We start from the raw sequence: 21,117 nt of genomic DNA, 5'->3' as shown, positions 1-21,117 counted from the left end.
CTTCCTGGCTATTAAGGTCATATTATGGTCTGATAGTCTAGTCAGCATATTAAAGGATTTAACAATTCGCTTTGGCCTATTGCTAAATATTAGGTCTATTTGTGTTCTTGTAGAATTTGTTACCCTGGTAGGCCCATTTATCAACTGTGTAAGATCACAATCGTCAGTGATCTGTTTTAATGTTTTCCTTGACGATTTGTCTTCCCAATTGAAGTCTACCATAATAATCACTTCCTTATTAAAATGACATTCCTTTAACATATTTTCTAAATGTTCATATAACATGTTCTTAGAAGATGGAGGGCGATATAGTGTAATAAGTGAGAAGGACATAGATGGAGATAAAGTTATGTTAAGTCCAATACACTCCAATTCATTACATGACCACTGTACCTCATGGCACTGAAAGGACTCCTTTTGAGCCCACTTTATAATTTCTATGCACCTTATAACCATTAATTCAAGATTTTAAAGTACACCATAATTTGAGAATTTATTTTGATTCAAGGGGAATCCGAATACCAAATCCTGACTGACGAGAGGTGGAGCTGGGGATGGAGGAGGGTAATGAGAAACGCGTTTGCTGTTGATAATACTGAAGGAGCTTATATATATGAATACAGTGATAGATGTCGTATTCCTATAGGTAGAATACGAAAAGAGGAGAGTCAACTGTAGTTTGACAAAAGACCTTACTAAACCCATGGGAGTTCGAGAATGTCATTACACTGTTTGCAAAAACAACAGAAAAATCCAACAGATTAATCCAAAATCAAATGTCACCACAAGAAAGTAAACATTTTCACAATGCTAAAAGTACAGTAGGCATCTGTGGTTTGGGAAAGTCTACAAGCTGAGAGTCAGCTGATGCGAGCTTGACTAACGTGACCTGCCAGAACTAACGCTACGCTTGATATGTTTTTTTGACCTTGGATGCATGGAAACCTATTTTAGGGGACTCTAAAACAAAATTTTAGGAAGCTTTACATAAGCAAAAATTGATGACAGGCAGTTGAATTGTTAGAAAATAGTGCACACCCGAGGTGGTAACCATATAATTACCTGAATATGTGTTAATAATAGCGAATAGCGAAACTGTAAGTTTTTCTGCTTCAAACAGCGCCGTTATTACCTCGCTAGTGAGAAATGTCATGTAGCTTTTAAGTTGCTTAACTATTTTACTGATCAAATCATTTTCCACGTATCAAATCCACATTTGTGCAAGTGTGCATTTGAGTGGGAAAGAGAGTTTGTGCTTTTAGTACATCTTTTTTTTTTTTTCTGAAAAAACATGGAAATAATAATTTGTCATTTTTATCCTATGGTTTACTATATTTAAATGATTTGCTTGCTCTGTGAGGTTGTGGGTTTTTGTTGGGATAGTTCACCCAAAAATGCTAATTCTGTCATCATTTACTCTCCCTCAAATTGTTCCAAACCTGAATGAGTTTATTTCTTCTGTTGAACACAAAATAATTTATTTTGAAGAATGTCGGTAATCAAACAGTTCATGATCATGGTAGCCGTTGAATTCTATGGAAAAGGAAAAAATACTATGGAAGTCAATGGCTACCGTCAACTGTCCGGTTTCCAACAATCTTCAAAATGTCTTCTTTTGTGTTCAACAGAAGAAAAAATCTCTCACAGGTTTGGAACAACTTGAGGGCGAGTAAATGATGACAGAATTTAGTTTTTGGGTGAACTATCCCTTTTTAAGTCCTTTTTCGGTCTAAACAATCTCCCGCAGAGAAGACATTGAAGGAAAGACTTTAAAAACAAAGCTTTGAATGCAGCTAAAGTCAACTGTAGTTTGACAAAAGCCCTTACTAAACCCATGGGAGTCTGAGAACGTCATCACACCGTTTGCAAAAACAAACCAAAATCAAATGTCACCAAAATAAAGTAAACATTTTCACAATGCTGGTAAAAGTACAGTAGGCCTCTTGGGTTTGGGAAAGTCTACAATAGAATTCACTTCATATGTTTGAACTTTGCATTTACGGAAAAACCTTTCCACTGGAGCGAGTCAAACGTGATGTGTACAGTCAGTGAATTATTGCCAGCGCAAACCTCAGTGCATGCAAGGATTGTTGGTTTGTAACTACGTGCTGTGAGATCTGAAAATATGCAATGATTTTTAATGTTTTTTTTCCAACTGAAGTACCATATGCAAAATTCTCAGACCTTTATTTGCATTTTTGTGAACACCATCTGTATGAGGAAACAGCACTTCTGCAAAGGAATATGATCCCTTTTAATATGTTTTGTCACGCAAACGTATAGATGGTATCACAACAAAGGTTGTTCTGTGTGTAGTGGAGGGAATCCATGTCGCCCAGTAAGCATCATCTTTTTGTGTTCCCACACCTGAGATAAATACCAGTAAGCAAATGCACCAGTGCACACAAATATAAACATGCCAGAACAGGTTTTTACCTCACCATTTTATTCCTGAAAAAAGAACTAATACAAAATAAACTGACCGTAACAGAGTAAACTGCTTTTTACAACAATTTATTAATGCAACAAGAATGTTTTTTTTTTTTTAAAGATTTTTTGATGATAAAATTGCAGTACATACATTCTTTGTCTATGTTTTATAATCTACAGAACAGCCTTAAAAGAAGAGTCACAGAATATAAGAACTTATAAAAGAGGCAGTTATGCTTACAATAATAAAAGCCCTTTATATCTCAACACTGTGGTAGGGGGCAACCGGTTTTCGACTCTACCAGAACTCACAGCAAAACTGATCTCTAACTGTGCATAATCTGTTGTGTGATCACAGTGCCAGTGCCAGAATGAGCACGAGTCTTGATCTCTCGAGACATCTGACACCAGGCGCAAGGATAACAGAAGCAGAGTGTGCAAAAGTCATCGCAGCACGAACCCTGAGGAAGAAACAAAGAGTCAAATCAATTCATACTCTTCGACAAACTGTTGCATTTCCTATTGAAACAGGAAGTTAGGGTGGAGCATATATGGGAGTGTCCCATTTTAGCCAATAGCACTTAGTTAAGTCCCAGACAGTGAACATCAATTGAAAGGCAGGTGGTATAAGAAGGAGGGACATCTTCGTTCTAACTTTCACTGGTTTAGATATCCCCACCCAATCGTCACATTACAATTATTCTAATTCTCAGTGTTAAGTTTGATATGGTTTCATATTACCAAGTAGGCTGATTTTAAATGAACATTTATTTTAAGTAAAAATTCTTCTTTGGCAAAATTGCATTTCCTTAAAAGCCCAAACAGAGGCTTTACTCCGTTCGATCTTAAATTGAAATGTCACTTGTCCAAGCAAAGGCAGGATAAAGGGACTTTCCAAATACACACACACACACACACACACACACACACACACACACATCTTGGCTACTTGAGAGCATGTGCACGCGACAGGAAGTGAGTGCAAACAGGAAGTAAAATTCCCATGTCTAATAAATGGCAAAGCGCAGTGCCCTGAACGCACACTAAACGTTATTCAAGGCTAAGCGTATCCCATCATGCATTAGCTTCGGGAAATCGCGTGCCCCGAAATCGAGAGATATAGAGAGCAAAACATTCCACTGTAAGTTAAATGAATTAGATATTACATGTCATTTTTGGTGGTAAAACAAATAGTTAAAGTGTATATTTATTGGTACAAAGACGAGCAGGCTGTGTATTTTGTGCAACATTTGCAATTGTAACTGCTTTTTAATCACTTAATTAGAAGCACCGCAATATTTAATTGTGTCTTTTGTTACATAGGGACAACTGACCAGACATTTAGAAGTTTAATTTTAAAATGCAAAGTATTGAAAATCAATTGCATTTTTGCAACACTGTAAATGTTTCCCATCGGGTAATTAAAAGATCTACACGCACGTATAGTCTTTACGCCTACACTTGACAAAAAACGCAAATACGTCATGCAAGTAGACAAAAGGTCAAGTTCAAAGACTGCACGTGAGGGTATTTGGAAAGCCCCATAAGCTTTATTGGTTTATACAATGCTTCAAAGCTGTTACATCTCACAAACCCAGCACTTGATCCCTGGGATCAAGTTGGGTCCTGGTTAACTACTAACTAAAACTCTCCCACACAGTATTTTTCTTTCTTTCCTTCCTTCCTTTTGTTTTCTTAATCAACCATTTTGAAACTCCTCTCTGACCCGTTTTGCCTCCATTGCTGCCGAAAGGAGCAGTAAATGAGTTCTGAGAAACACTGTTGATATTTGAAATCATTCCAAACAAACACACCCCTCCCTCCGCACCCAAAATGCACAAACACTCAATGCAAGAGTGGATGTCTCTCTCTCATAGCTGAAGCGATTCAAGCAAAGCTAAATAAAGCAAATTGGCTTTACGTATGGAGCAGAAACAACGCAACTTTAGCGTCTGTTTTCAGGTCCTAAAGCTCTTGCCTGATCATAACCCTTCTTTTCCCAGTGATATTCCTCTGAGCTTTTCTCTTTTGTAATGTCTCTCAGCCATCTCTCTTTCTACAATCTTTTTTCAAATCTCTCTCTCTCTCCTCCCCCATCATGAGTGGACACGAGTGTGTCCGCAAGTGGACCCTGCAACTGCATAGGGGTCTGCAAATTAGTGCCTGATGAAAAATTCATATTTCCATCATTATGTTGGAAAACAGACTGAATTCTGTCAAGCTTGTGTATATTTTTAGTTAAAGGTCCCATGACATGGGGTTATTTTATTATTTTATCATGTTTCCTGGGTTGTCCTTATAATGTTAGTATCAGTATAGTATAGTATAGTATAATGTCATAATTTAGAAATAAAAGGCATTTTTCCTAGCCTGATTTTAGCCTCTGATTTGAACGCTCTGTTTGAAGGGGCGTGTCTGTGTGAGACTCAGTGTAACCGGCCACTGCTGTGATTATTACATGTGAAACTCTCTCGAATACTTTTACTACAGCTATTATACGTTTACTATTACAGCTATCGAGATTAACGAATCGTCAGAAGTTTTTAAAGTATTTAGATCTATTCCCATCACATAAAATGTTGCCGTGTTGAGCATTGAGCAGATGACAGTCTGTTGTTGATCGCGAGAATGAAGATCTTATCATGGCAACGCAGTTTCTGCACTCTCTCTGCTTTCACCAATGCAAACACGGTGATGTAAATACAGTAAGAGCTTCGTTGTGCAGTGTAACGTGCGTCATTGATTTCATAACGAGTTTGGCAAGTGTCCAGATAAACTCGCGCTGTGTGGAAAGATTGTTCTTTGATCGCTTTCTGTATATAATTTATTCACAATTTAAATACGATTATTTTCATCCTACTAAAAGAAACGATGTGAAGTTGATATTTTAGTCACTGGCTCGACTTACTGATGCATAAACAGTATTGAACGATTTTGAGAGAAAGATTACCTGTCTGAATTTGAACAATTACACATCAGAAAGTGTTGCTTGGTAACGTTAGCTTGATCGATTTATTTTCAGACGTTCGTCGAGGCCAGCTCTGTATTGGCCCAAGTTGAGGAAACAGTCGTCGGTGAAATGTATGCCGCAGACATGCAAAACTTTGGGGAGTTGTGTCGGCGCATTTCCAGAGAAAATGAAATGAATCCACTGGTTCTTCTTCTAGGGCTTGGATGAAGGAACTAAAAAAAGGCTTCGGTGTTCATTTGTACTTCCAATTATTGAGCAATTCACCTTTGGCTAAGCCCCGCCCCCCTTAGTTACTGTCGCTACCTCCGACAACTTCATCTGGGCTCTGGTTTGGTATCAACATGGCTTAATGCTGTGACGGCTCTTCCTGCTGAAATTTTATCAAACTTTTATAAAGCAGCAAATAAAGTGTCCGATAGAAGTAGGCAAAAGGGGCTGCAGTGTGCGTTCGAAGGCTATATTCAAGACATACCGGTGAAACGCAAGCAACAAGGCATCCAATAGAGGCAAAAGCATAACGGTCACAGTCAAACAATGGACCACCGCATATCCTAATGGAGACGGAGGCTGGGACTAACAATATCAGGAGCAACACTGTTCATGCAAAGCTGGGTCTCTATTCACTTCTATAATCGTTATTATTTACAAAGCAAACGGACTACGCGAGTATAAAGTTGTATTTATTAGCAGCGTGTGCTAGCGTATCAACAATTAGGGCAGAGAACCGAAATCATAACATAAACCAGCATAAAACTGTCTAACTAGTATAACTTCACAGTAAGGTTAAAAGCTAAATGTATCTTAGAGCACAAAAGTGTGTTGTTGATCCTTGAGGGGTTTCGCTGACTGAGGACGTCCACACAGTTTAATCCAAAGACGACACTTGTCAGTATTTAACTTCGGTTTTGGGAAGGGAAAAAAACGGACACCCCCCTCCAACCTCTCTGGGAAACGCGTATCTGTGTTACAAATGCCCCAGGCACAACGTTTAACCATATTTTTAATAAAACGACGACGTAATAGCCTGCCGAGACCAAAAATATGAGCCGCCTGCGTTGAAGTCAATGGAGCGCCGTGAAAAAGTGTCGGACCCTCTGTGGGAGCTCGTTCTTGGCTGCGCTGTGATTGGTCAATCTACATTCTAGGGCGTGGCTTAGCCAAAGGCGAATTATTATGCTTCGCTCGCTCAAAAGCCATGATATCTCTCGTGGACAAACTAAAATCGCGCGCACGCGTTCCTACTTCCTAGCTCATTTTTCTCATGGATGGGAAATATTCTCTGGGCGGGCAAAGCAGAAAAAGGGGAGGTAACATTTCTCCTTATGACGTCATAAAGAGGAGATTCAAGATCAGCCCGATTGAGCTTCCACTTTCTCAAAGGCAGAGAAAGATAGCAAAAGCTCGATTTACACCGATTGAAATTTCTAGAAACTTGGGGACCATATACAGGCTAGGGGAACTCATATTAATGTTAAAAAACCGCAGAAAGTAAAAATTTCATGTCATGGGACCTTTAAAGCTGTTAAGTTATTAAGCAATATCTCACGTATGTTCCTTTCGTGTGCTCTAGGCATATGTTATACACCGCCCGGCCAAAAAAAAAGTTGCTGTTTGGATTTAAACAGGCAAATGCTTAAGAGTCTATAATTGGATCATTATTGCAGTGATTATTATGTTTCTAGCATGTTATATGTTTGGCAACAGTTCTTCTAACGCTAACTGATGGAGTGTGTAGCTTTTCATTTCTTAAAAAACCATGTAAACAACCGCCTTTTGATGGAAATAAATGTAATGTCCATCAAGAGGTGCATGTGGCCAATGGCCAGTTATTTAGATGCACGAATATAGCATTCACATGAAGCTACACACTCAAAATAGCCATTTAATGTGAAGTAGGTCAAAGTTCAGATGGATCTGCTTCCTGATGGAAGTATGGTTTCATATGGTTTAATATCATAGGACAAGTCAATCATTTATGAAGGTTTGTGGTGCCTCTGACAGAGATGCGGTACTTAAGTGGGTTTATTGTATTTACAGACTTTTATGTGGTCATGACGTACATCCATAAAGGAGTTTTTAGAATGTATGATTTTATTGGTTTTATTGTAGGATTTTACGACTGCCGCATCTATTTGACTTTTAAAAGGAACTTCATTTTCATTTCATCCTCAGTTCTGTATTGCAACTGAAAGTGGTCAACTGCAGCATCCAAATGAGGAAATGAAAATTACAAACAGACCTTCAATAACTTACTATTCCGAATCTGTATTACTTTTACTTTTGTTTATAGTATGTGTTATAGTAAGTGTTTATTATATTACGAATATTGTTTTCAGTTTTGGACCAAAGTTGTTCTGCATCCACATTAAATGGACAAGAAATTTCTTTAAATTATCTTGTTTTGTGTTTCACAATTTAAAAAAAATACAGTATTCAACTCTACTCTATAACATAAAATTGCATAAATTATTTTTGAACTGAACAATTTTTTTTTTACATTTTAACATTACTTTTTTATTAACAAAAAGTTACTTCTGATGTAATTGCATTAAATTGCATTTTTTATATAAAACAATAGTGGATTTAACATAAAAATAATAATGCTAAAATGTATGTTTTTAATGTAACCTTCCCCCCTTTAAATACTTTGTTCAGTTCAAGAATAATTTATGCAATTTTATATTATCTATTTGAAAGAATTAAGCGTGCAGTATCACGTCTATCCTTTTATTGTTTAACTGGTCGAGGTTTATATGGGATTATAGAGTAATTATTACAGTATTCTAATTACAATATTGAAAATGTAATAATAAGCTAGTTATTAATTACTTTTTTAGGGTACCTTACCCAACACTGCACCTTATACACGTCATAAACATCATACACGGAACAACATTGACAGATGTTGACAAAAAATTGACAGATTTTTTTTTATTTACTGTGCCTTTAAGACTGCTAGCTTAACATCTAAGCCATAAATGCAATGTGACAAACAACATCATGACGATACTGTTTGAAGAGCAAACACCAATATAATTGTCCCAATCTCACAGTTTTCTGTTTTCCCTGCTCCTTTTGTGTCCATGGTGGCCCTGTTTCCCCAACTCTTGTTAGTTCCCATAGTTACCCTCTTGTGTTTCCATGTCGATTAACCACTCGCCCTTGTTATCTTGTTAGGCTTGTTACCCCTTGTGTATATTTAAACCCCAGTGTTTCTTGTCGAGTCATGTACTTTGTGGATGTTATGTTTTGGTGCACTCATTCTGGTCCCAAAGGGGGTATTCCAGAAAGCAGGCCGTGACATACCCGGGTATGTTTAAGGGTTAAGTAAGCGGATAACCTCGACTTTCAATTCCCAAAAAACGGAAGTAACTTTCATGGTATGTAAGCAGCCATAGCAAATACTCTCAGGCTCTAGTTTAGTGTTCAGGCTTTAGTGAGCGTGACAGATTGCACAAAATATTAGATATAATATTGATATATAAAGAACTATCAAAACAAGGTCATTTTTATTTTATTCAAATATATATATATATATATATATATATATATATATATATATATAATCACCTCATGCCTGATCTTTTTTTTTTTTGCACCTGTACATTTTCTACTATAAAGCATTTCTATAACAAAAAAAATGACTAAAAACAAACATAAAAAAATAAACTTTTACAGCCATGTAATCAGTGTAAGCACACTAAACTGTTATTTAGTCTAATCAGTCTTTATTTTTATTATATAATTAGCATCATACAACGATATCATTCTTATTCACAGTGATTACAGATTATTAAACTAAATGATTGAAAAATGATTGCGCAAACACCAAATAGGTGGTGATATGCAGTACGTATGTAAATCAGCACTTCACAAAAAAAAAGAAAAAGTAGTATGGCGCGCTTTTTCTTAGCGTCTGTTTCCACGGAGACTCGTCGGTTCGCTGCTCTGTTGAGGATGTCTGGTGTGTTAACCGTTAACATGCTCTGAGATGACTGAACTTACTCCCGGACGTGCTTTTGGAACCGGCATAGCTCGAGTAAGCAAGGTTTCAGTTAATCAACCAAGAGTTCAGGGTATGTTTGACGCCAACATAACCTTGCTTTCTGGAATACCCTCTGTATTGGATTTGTTATGTTTATTTTATCATTAAACTCACTGCATTTTGATCCAGCTCTTCTTTGTTTTTGAGTTCACCCCACGTAACAATTATGGTGTATTTATGTTGATTTCAGACATATTTAACTTCGTCAGAATACACTGCTACTTTTACTTGCACAAAGCTTTTACTGATTTTGTTTGTAGTATTTTTGTGCCAGGGCAAGTGCGTGCGTATTCACCAGACAAACTAACAGGAAGCTGTAAGCGGTTAACAAATCTTCTCATCTCCTCTGTGCGAGCTTTAGCAACATCCTATTAGTCTTTCCGCAATAAATCATCTGCTGCACATGTGTGCGTCTGTGTGTGTGTTTGTGTAAACTCACATGGATACTGTACTGCTCTCTCATCTTCTGGCGGAGACAGCAAGACACAACCATGCAGCAATCCAGCAATGGCATGCAGAAACACCAACCAAACTGGGAGGCCGTCTGACACTGCATACATGGGAAACACCATAGGCCACAGCAACCTGAAACACACACACACACACACACACACACACACACACACACACGCGTTGATTTTAGATCTAGACATGCACTAAAGCACTAGTTACAATCCAAAGTTGAGGTTGCAAAGTGCTCAAAATTTCGCGCTTCATTTTTTTCACTATAAACAGGAACGGAAAGCATGAATGTAAAAAAAAAAACCCACATAAAAAGCAGTGATTGAGAAGAAAACTTTGCACTAAAGTCAACTACATAGTCTCATAAAGTAGGCCCACATTTTTTAAATTAGTGCTTTGTGAGAGCAAGGCGGTGCCTGATTTTCCGGACATTTTCAGTGCTACTCTGGAACTTATTATGCAACATCAAAACAGGATCAGATTGGATCGCACATTCACTCAAACAAACTGTGGAAGGGGGGAACTGAGAGTTCACGGTTCAGTAGGTGACTTACAAGTGCTCATATCAGAACAGCAGTCACAGATGCCTGTAGTCCAGGTCCCAGAGGACATATGCTGGCTTGTCACAACCGTGGTAGTTGAATGCGCCATGACTGCAAAGAAAGAATGAAGGGAGATAGAGAGATAGATAAGGATAACGATAACGTGGTAAACGATTGTAAAGAGTATAATGTGTCCCTAGAAATGTGTCACGCTTCCTCTCACCTAGAAATGCGTCTCACTTTATTCCACAGAATATTAAACTATAGGGTGAATTCAGGTCGATTGGCACACATTTCCCCCCAAAAAAGTGTCCCAATCACCATGAATTCACTATTCAGGTTTAGAGTTGCAGAGACACATTTTTGCTAAAATCCTTTGGGGGGGCTCCCATTACTACACTTATTTCTTTCAAAGTCCCTGTTTCCTGTTCAAATGAGTCAGTTATAAACTCCCTTAAAAGTTTTACAGATATGCAGGTGAAAGTGAACTTAACCGTTCCTTTTTCCATGAATGGAAAAAAAAGCTATTTTGAGAATCTGACCGATAAAATGCAGACCTTTATGGAAATATATCTAGACTAGGATATATTCTCTTTTTAGAAGCTATAACGAGATCAATTTTTAGATTGTGAAGGTTTTCTGATTAAACAACATGTGAGCATGAAGTTAAATATTTTAATGCGCATTTGGCACGCGGTCATTTGAAGAAACAAACTCTCATTGCGCAGTTATTCGATAAACACGTTTAATTGTTGAAGAAAAATCTACAATAGCATTAAACATTCGATATATTAGTAAAAGAAATGTGCCACCTACCTTGCTTTCAGTCTGGAGAAGTGTAGCGCTGGGGGTCTAGAGGAAAATGAAACCTATAAGAAGGCTCTTAACCAGAAATGAGAGCAACACTGTGAGCGATGCATCATTTGCCTGTTTGTTTTCTGCTTACCACAGAGAAGGCGTATCGAATCGTAGTAAATAACTCTGTTAGTAGTATTTCTGTGGAATTTCGCTCGAGGCATTTTATATATCAGCACTGTAACACAGCTATTGCTTATAAAAAAATCCATTTAATAAGTACAGTTTGTTTAAAATTATATATTTTATTGGTGATTTCACCATGTTGCCTACAACATGTTCTTAAAGCGATAGTTCACCCAAAAAGTAAAGTTCTGTCATCATTTACTCACACTCAAGATGTCCTAAACCTGTATGAGTTTCTTTCTTCTGTTGAACACAAAAGATATTTTGAAGAATGTTGGAAACCTGACAGTTGACATCCATAGTTTCCATACCGTCAACACATTCTTCAAACCATCTTATTTTGTGTTCAACAGAAGAAAGAAACTCATTCAGGTTTGGAACAACTTGAGGGAGAGTAGCTAAATGATGACAGAATTTGCATTTTTTGGGTGAACTGTCTCTTTAAAGTGCCCCCATTGTGCTTTTGTAAAACAACCCAGAAACAACCAAACCCCACAACACTGACCAAGCAAATAAATAAAGTAAACCATATAAAAATGACAAATTATTTCCATGTTTTTGCCACAAAATTACATTTATTATGTACTGAAACACACTCAATAAGACTGCATCTAAAATATATAGAATCTATATCCATATATCTACCAATATAGTATCTATATAAAATATAATATACAATACATTTTATAGACCTATTTAAAAAGAATACATGTATTTAATTAAGCAAATAATAAGAAAAGATATATACATTTTTGGTTTGTTGCTTGCAAAACATTTTATTCTGTCAGGCTACATGAAATATGTTTGGCAAACTGGGCCATGCTAACCATGTTTACCTATTGGTCCATTAAGGGTCCATATTAAGAGAACACAGTGAATTTTAGATGCATACGTTTAACCATGCATAGTTTTCTCCAGTTCACATGAAAATACGATATGTTGACATCAGGTGCACGCAGTAATTTAACCCACTTCCTTATGTATAGTAAACATAATATGTTTGAAATAGTACTTTGAATGATGTTTAATCACTCAATGAGCCTAATAAAAACAGGTGTAATGCTTTACTTTATTGGTCAAGTACACATTTAGATGCACTGCTCTTGTCAATATGTGAAAGTTGAAATTGGGAAGATGGCGTCTGAAAATGTATTCTGTCTTGATCACAGGGTGTATGTATGTTTTCACAGGGTTGACTGCCGACCTCAGTTTGACCACTGACTGTTTTGGTGGAGCCTGCAGGTCACCAGTGGTGATGGTTATTCTGCTTATTGTCTCATGAGTATACAGTATAACTGCGATAGATTCCCACTCAAATGCACACTTGCACAGAAACGTGTTGTCAGGGCAGCTCTGAAGATTTGAGCAGTAAAATAGTTTAGCAACTTAAAAGCTATGAATAAAAAGATATTGGCATTCCAGATGCGATTTATAATCCCTTCAGTGCTTCTGGATCTACCCGGTGCTTAAAAGGCGTCCTGATGAGATGCCCGAACCAGGGGTCCTGTCTGGCAGAGGCTGCCATAAGCATCTGATGGTGCGTTTCAAGAGCTAATGTGGGGCCCTATATAGTTGGGTCGGGATATAAGTTGGTTTTCATTCATAATGGTATATATTCAGACATTATCTGCAAACATTTTTGTAATTGCGAGCACAAATGCACAACATGACTACATAAACATATTTAGGAATACACTTTTTTTAAGGTGTCATTGTTACAGTGTAATTATATATTAAAGTACTGAGTAATATTAAGCAACTACATGTATATGGTTAGGGTAGGATTAGGATTTGTTACATATGTTACATGTACTTACCATAGTAATAACAGTAAATTATGCATAATTACATGCAACTAACACTCTAGTTGCATGTAATTATGCATAATTTACTGTTATTACTATGGTAACATGTAACATAAACAAGGTCACTGTAAAATAAAGTGTTACCCATATTTATTTTTATCTGAGACCTTAGCCTTGCATTAGCTGCTTTGTGTTATTCTAACATAAATTATGCTAGAGAAAAACGGCAGAGAGTGAAAAATGTGCCAACCAATTTATTGCTACCATTTAGCTACAGTACCTGTCAAAAGTATGTGCCCAAACTGTAAAGTAGCCCTGTTATATTTCAATAGTAATAGTATGTATCTAGATGTTTGTAGTATTCCCATATTATTTTAAATATTATTATAGTATGAGCTGTGTGAAACTCTGCAAGAAAATATCCAGTTAAAAATGCAAAGATCTGTGGTCAACTATCAATTCAATTCAATTCAATTACATTTTTATTTATATAGCGCCATTACAACAACCAGAAAGGTGCACAAGGCGCTTTCCATAAAACACACAAAAAGACAGCAGTATATAAAAATTACAAGTTAAAACCAATTTAAACAGTAAAAACAAAATAGATAGCACACCGACTAAAAACAAAGCAAGTGATTACGTGTTGAAAGCCTTCTTGACTAAAAAAAGAGCCTTCATTTCTGCACAAAATCATGCACCAGATGAAAGGGTAGTGAGACTAGTTTATACCAGCAAAATATATAGACTATTTTGTAAAGATGAGTGATGGTGTTTATGGAGAAATCCAGAATATCGTTTCCTTTCCTTCAGGAGGGGGTACAGAAATTGCTGTTCTTTTCAAAAAGCTTGATACAAATGCCTCCATTCCTTTATCACAAGGTTATGGGTTTGCGTCACATATCCGACTTGTTGTCGTGGAAGCCTTTTTTCGGCAGTGTGTCTGATCTCAGTAGACAGGTTAGAGCAGAAATGCATGGTAAAAACGGGTGACGTACATTTGTGACTTTCCAAATGCATACGAGAGAGACTAGTCTTGACCAAAAGTCATTCTGTGAGTTGTTGATACGCCCTTTCTGTTCAAAGATGATTTCTGGCCTTGAGTGTGAAGGCCTTTCCATGAAGGGAACTGGTTAAAGTGTCAATCGATGGCCTAAATCTGTACTTGGGTCATGTAATAACAGGAAGTGCCGGGTGGGTGTTTGATAGTGATGTTGATAAGCCCTGTCTGTTTTTTCTTTTCTGTTTTCTGGAGTTTGTTGAGTTATGTTGCAGCTAGCGTTGCATTCAGAGGAAAAGAGTGGACGATGGAGAAGAGTCATCTTTAGCCGTTCTTGGCATATTTATTTCACCAGCTGCAGACACATCAGTCTCACGGTCAAAACAGCCTTCAGTTTAACTACGGAAAATCAACTGGGACAAACATACTGATGCAAACAAAAACGCGTCCTCTATAGCCGACACTTTAGTGCCCCCCAAACATGCACAATACAGAACAGTACTGCATTACATACAACTGAGGACATAATGAACATATTTTAACAATGTCCTCCTAGATATTTCTTCGGCCTTCCGCTGACTACTCTTCTTTGATTTGAAATGACTTGACGCCATTGGGAAACACTACATTACTGACAGAACAAGGACCCTGAAGAAGAGGCTCAACGAATATCTGGAAACAGACATGCACAGTCTGTGAACCCCAGACCCAAACCGTTCACAGCGTCGACTGCAAAGGGGTCAAAGTCATTTCAAATCAATGACCAGTAGTCATCGGAAGGCAGAAGAAATATCTACACTGTAAAAAATATTGTGATTTTAACGGTAAAATACTGTAAAAAAGGCTACACTGAAAAACTGTTAATTGGTTAACAGAAAGTTTCCTTACTATATACGGTAAATAACTGTGATAGATCTAATGATACATTTCATGTAATTTTACTGTAAATACTGTAAAATTTCAGTTTTTGAAAGTGAAAAAGAAGAACTCACTGTATAATTTAGGCCTACAGTAAAAAAACGTAAATTGACATTCCCACAATTCCCTGCGTAGTTTTTTTTTCTAATCAATTATGTACATTAGGGTTTTATGTTACATTTAATGTTATTAAATGGATGTTTATTGCACTTTTTAAATTTCATGTGTGTTACCATGATGTTTGTGTGAATGACACTGTTCAGCTTCTATATATTAGTATAGACTTTCTTGTGGAGAGCTTTGATTGGTCATGTGACTCTCATTAGATTGATCATGTGACTCTCATCACTGCTGTGATTGTTGGTTGTCAGTGTATTACAATGGTGCAAAACAGATATTAATACTCCAATAGGTCGATAAATTAACATTATATCAGATAATGAAATATGGGTTATTACTGTAAATTATAAGTTAGGTCTGTAAAACCTAAAATGTTGCTACCGTAATTTATACGGTCCATTTCTGGCAACCACAGCTGCCAGTATTTTACCGTACATTTAACAGATTTATTTTTACAGTGCAGAAGGACATTCACACTCAAGGCCAGAAAAACAAAACAGAAAAGAACAAACAGACAGGGCATATCATCTCTATCAAACACCCCTCCACAACCACTTCCTGTTATCACATGACCCAAGTTCACATTTAGGCCATCTAATGACACCTTAACCAGTTCCATTTATGGAAAGGCCCTGCGAAATCACAAGTGTGGGTTTGCCATGGGCTAAGTGGACCTGTACATTTCGATTATTCTGTGACATACGGATCAGTGAATGGTCAGTGAACTTCCACGCTGAAAGTATAATCACCATGTTTGACCGGTGAGGTGGTCTTTCAAGGGTCATTATTTCTCCAACAAACTGCTTTATAAAGTTACTGCAATGTACTTTTTGATTAAACATCCTCCACGATACATTGCCAGTGGATGCTTGTAGGAACACTGGTAATGTAATCTCTTATATTATACTCATACAGTGTTTGTTAATGGACTGTGACAGGCCATATTGCCACAAAGGCTAGAAAATGTGGATGGTTAAAGAGGCATGTATTCATCTCACACATTAAGGGAGATGAAGCATGATAATTTATTAATGTGAATACTGAATGCACTGTATATATTGTCATTGTAGCAATGGTATCAAGTAAATATTCCTATAAATGTGAATGTAACCTGCAAATATTCTGTTGCAATAATAAAACTTATTTCAAACAGATGTTAATGTTCAAGAATCTTTAGTTTAGGTTTAGTTTATTTACTGTAATTTGTATGAAAATTGATATAGTGGTATGTGTTGTATTGCAGGCCAAGTTTTTACAATATCTTAATGTACTGCAGCTCAAGGCCAGCTCAAGGCCAGCTCGATGTGGCCGTTATCTGATTGGCTTGAGTAAACGGTGGGTGGGAGTCCACTTATTGATATGTCTGCACATCCACGCTAGAAGTGTTTCAAAATCCACAGATGCGTGCAGGGGATTTACAAATGCACAAGGAGCAATTCACAAATGCGTGCAGCGATTTACAAATCCACAGAAAGCGGTTTACATGTTTGTAAAATATCAAAACATTTGTAAATATTTTTTTAATTGCAAATCTCATTTTATTTATTTGTGAATTTTATAATTTTTTGTGAAACTCTGCATTTATTTGTGGATCTTAATATTTTTATTTGTGAATTTTATACATTTTTTGTGAAACTCTTTACATTTATTTGTGAATAATAATCTATTTATTTGGAATAATGCAACAATTCTAACTCCATAGACCAGCATCACCAGCAAGACCATGCTGGTAGACCAGCACCAAACCAGCATAGACCAGCATGGAAATTACGCCGGTCTATGTTGGTTTTTCCAGCAGGGTTGTGTGTTCAACAGAGCAAAGAAACTCCAATCAACTAATCAGATTTGAACTACAAGTTTAGGCTAAAAACCAGGGTAAGGTGCTTCTACATTAGTGTTATTCACATCATTTCCCTCTGATTGGGATTGGTCTAGGCGTGGGAACAGGAAGTGTAACCAGAGGAGGCAGGTGTGTGCTAACAAAAAAGCTAAAGTTTCGTGCCATGACACGGATGGGTGACTCGTGTGAGTGTAAATTTCACACCGCTGGCCTTAGGAGGTTTTGCAAGCTGCTGCGGTCTATAGCGTCCTTGTTAGCGTGCCCGCCTCCCACCACCACGCCAGAGACCCTGGTTCTGCGAGGGAGTGCGTCGCTGGCGTCGCGTAGGACTGGTAACAATTTTCGGACGGAGATGTTGTTCCAGGCTCAGCAAAATATTCCAAAATTGCGGTGACCATATTTTATTACAGATATGATGAATCCAATAAATGTGTAATAGTGATATATACAGTTTGCATTTGTCATAGCCTACTTTTCAGGAAATTTGACTAACTGACTGACTGAGGGAAATCTCAGTACAAATCGTGTCTTCTGCGTCACACAGCAGCGCGAGCTTCACTCACCTCGTGGTTTTACTAAAATAGATTAAATTAAATAATCAACTGTCACAAGTCTCAGAAAATCAGAGAAGGAAGGAAGGGCTTAACATTCAAAGGCGAGGCGGTCTAGTGATCAAACACGAGGGAAAAGCTTTGGAGATTAGCACACGATTCCAATCCAATTCTTCTCTCGGTCCAGTTGATTTCTCGTCCTCTATGTAGGCTACAATACAAAATAAAATAAAAATTATGTTATTTTTATATGACACGGATGGGTTGACTTCATATCATCGTATATATGATTATAGCCTATATATTTATATATATATAGCCTAGTGGTGGTCAGAATGAAAAGCACCCCTGGTAAATATGATAAAAATGGCTGTAAAAAATAAATCTGCATTGTTTATCATTTTGATCTCTCATTCAAAAAATGTGCAAAAATCTAACCTTTCATTGAAGTAAAAGATTTGAAAGTGGGATAAAGATTTGAACTTTATAATCACATTATAAAATAAATGCTTTTCTCCAAAACACGCTGGCCATAATTGGCTCCCTGTTATTAAAGTTATTAGAGTTTTCTTCTATAATGCCTGATGGGTTTGGAGAACACCTGACCAGAGCTCAGAGACCATTCCTCCATACAGAGTCTCTCCAGATTCATGTTGGTGCTTCTTCTCTTCAGTTCACCCCACTCATTTTCTGTAGGGTTCAGTTTAGGGGACTGGGACGGTCATGGCAGAAGCTTCATTTTGTCCTCAGAGACCCATTTTTGTGTTGATTCTAATGTTTGTTTTGGATCGTTGTCCTGATGGAAGATCCAACCACAGCCCATTATAAGATTTCTAGCAGAAGCCGTCAGGTTTTTATTTTTTATCTGTTGGTATTTGCTAGAATCCATAATACCATGTCTGAACATGGTATTGATGTCCAGGACCTCCAGCAAAAAAATAGGCCCACAACATATAAGATCCAGCAGTTTATTTAACCGTAGGCATGGGGTACTTTTTATCCCTGCTGCCAAAAAGCCCCTTTTTTTCCATCTGACCACAGAATCCGGTCCATTTTGAAGGTCCAGTCGTGTCTGACAACTGAATATGGAGTTTGTTTTTGGATGAGCAAGGAGGATTTTTCTTGAAAACCTCCCAAACAGCATGTGAGGATGTAGGGGTGGTTTGATTTTTTTTTTTAGGCTTTCTGACCCCCAAGACTTAACTAATCTCTGCAATTCTCCATCTGTGATCCTTGGAGAGTCTTTGGCCACTCAAACTTTCATCCTCACCGTCCATTAAGGCAATGTAGACACACGTCCTCTTCCTGGCAGATTCGTAACATCTTTAGTTGGTTGGAACTTCTTAATTATTGCCCTGATAGTCAAAATGGGGATTTTCAATTCTTTAGCTATTTTCTTAAAGCCACTTTCTATTTTGTGATGATCAACAATCTTTTGCTGCACATCAGAACTATATTCTTTGGTTTTACTCATTGTGATAATGATTAAGGGAAGTTGGTCTTTGTGTTAACTCATATTTAAACTCCTGTGAAACAGGAAGTCATAGCTAAACAATTTCATGTCACCCTGGTGTGCTAAATAAAGGTAAATATTAATGGGAATATACTTCAGAGATATTTTACTCATAAACAATTCTAGGGGTGCCAATAATTGTGGTCTCCAATGTTTTGGAGAAAAACATTTATTTCATAATGTGATTTCCTCCCCACTTTCAATTATTTTACTTCAATGAAAGGTTAGATTTTTGCATATTACCTCCTTTTTTTAAATAATGCAGCTTTTTTTCTCCATATGAAGTCATAACGTATCTTATCTAATTCCTTAATCACCTTAGGAGGCACATCTAATGATAAAGATATATACTGATCGAGGTATACCTTCCGCCTTTGACAATAATACCCTCCCAATTATTGATATATCCCTCATTAACCACCAATAAATTGTATTTTTTGTTATTTGACTCCATTGTTTTTATTTTTTACAAGTTACTACACCTACATATGTTATGCAATTATGAAGTTGAGACTGGCATGTGGTTGGGCGTGACGAGTCTGTGAGAGATCATGAATATTTATCAACCGGGGTGTTTAGAAAATACAGTCAACTCCAACTATACAAAATGACACAATAACAACGGATATACTGCCACCGTGAAAAAACTAACAATGTATCCTGGATCAAGTAAACATTAACGTAACATTAACTCTTAACGTAATGAAGATTGTTCCAAAGTTTTGGTGCTAAATAGGAAAAGGATCTACCGCCAGCAGTCGATTCTGATATTCTAGGTATTATCAACTGGCCGGGATTTTGAGATTGTATAGACGTGAAGGACTATAATGCGTTAAGAGCTCGCTCAAGTACTGCGGAGCTAAACCATTTAGTGCTTTGTAAGTAATCAGCATTATTTTACCATTTATACGATATTTAATAGGGATCCCATGCAGAATTGACAGAACGGGGCTAATATGGTCATACTTCCTGGTTTTAGTAAGAACTCGAGCTGCTGCATTTTGGACCAGCTGTAGTTTGTTTATTAAGCGTGCAGGGCAACCACCCAGTAGAGCATTACAATAATCTAGCCTTGATGTCATGAACGCATGAACTAATTGTTCTGCATTTTTCATTGAGAGCATACAGTATGACGTAATTTAGATGTATTTTTCAAATTAAAAATGTGGTTTTACAGATACTAGAAACGTGACTTTCAAATGAAAGATTGGTATCAAAGAGCACACCCAGGTTCCTAACCGACGACGAAGAGTTGACAGAGCAGCCATCAAGTGTTAGACAGTACTCTAGGTTATTACGTAAGAAAGTTTTTTATCCAATAATTAAAATCTCAGTTTTTTCAGAATTTAGTAGTACACTAAAAAATGCTGGGTTGTTTCAACCCAATTTTGGGTAAAATATGGACAAACCCAAATGTTGGGTTAATAATGTAATGTAAAAATGTAACCCAACGGCTGGGTTTGTCCATATTTTACCCAACATTTGGTTGAAACAACCCAGCATTTTTTAGAGTGTAGGAAATTGCTAGTCATCCAGTTTTTTATATCAGCTATGCATTACTATATTATTATTTTAATTGGTAGTTTCGTCGGGGCGTGAAGAAAAATAGTGCTGAGTATCATCGGCATAACAGTGAAAACTCATGCCATGTTTCCTAATGATATCTCCTAATGGTAGCATGTACAGAGTGAACAGCAACGGTCCAAGTACTGAGCCTTGTGGTACGCCATACTGAACTTGTGATCGATAAGACATCTCTTAATTTTCTGCTACAAACTGATAATGGCCAGATAAGTATGATTTAAAGCATTCTGGGGCAATTCCACTAAAGCCAACATCATTTTCGAGTCTGTTCAAAAGGATGTTGTGGTCGATGGTATCAAATGCAGCACTAAGATTGAGTAACACTAATAGAGAGATACAACCACGATCGGATGAT

General features: G+C 37.1%; 1 protein-coding gene across 1 annotated transcript; it reads right to left on the bottom strand.

The window, feature by feature from the left end:
• Nucleotides 1-2,425: 2,425 nt before the first annotated feature.
• Nucleotides 2,426-11,423, bottom strand: ponzr1 (plac8 onzin related protein 1). Its single transcript, XM_079604951.1, has 4 exons — nucleotides 11,267-11,423; nucleotides 10,463-10,561; nucleotides 9,886-10,031; nucleotides 2,426-2,891 (listed from the first exon to the last, which is right to left on the bottom strand). The coding sequence occupies exons 2-4, from the start codon at nucleotides 10,557-10,559 to the stop codon at nucleotides 2,757-2,759; spliced, it is 378 nt and encodes a 125-aa protein (XP_079461077.1). The 5' UTR covers nucleotides 10,560-10,561; nucleotides 11,267-11,423; the 3' UTR covers nucleotides 2,426-2,756.
• Between the last annotated feature and the right edge of the window lie 9,694 nt (nucleotides 11,424-21,117).

This window comes from Phoxinus phoxinus (genome assembly GCF_949152265.1).
Source record: "Phoxinus phoxinus genome assembly, chromosome: 2".
In the NCBI taxonomy this organism is placed as follows: domain Eukaryota; kingdom Metazoa; phylum Chordata; class Actinopteri; order Cypriniformes; family Leuciscidae; genus Phoxinus; species Phoxinus phoxinus.
The sequence above is the reverse complement of the archived record's forward strand: the minus strand, read 5'-3'. Positions and strand labels throughout refer to the sequence as shown.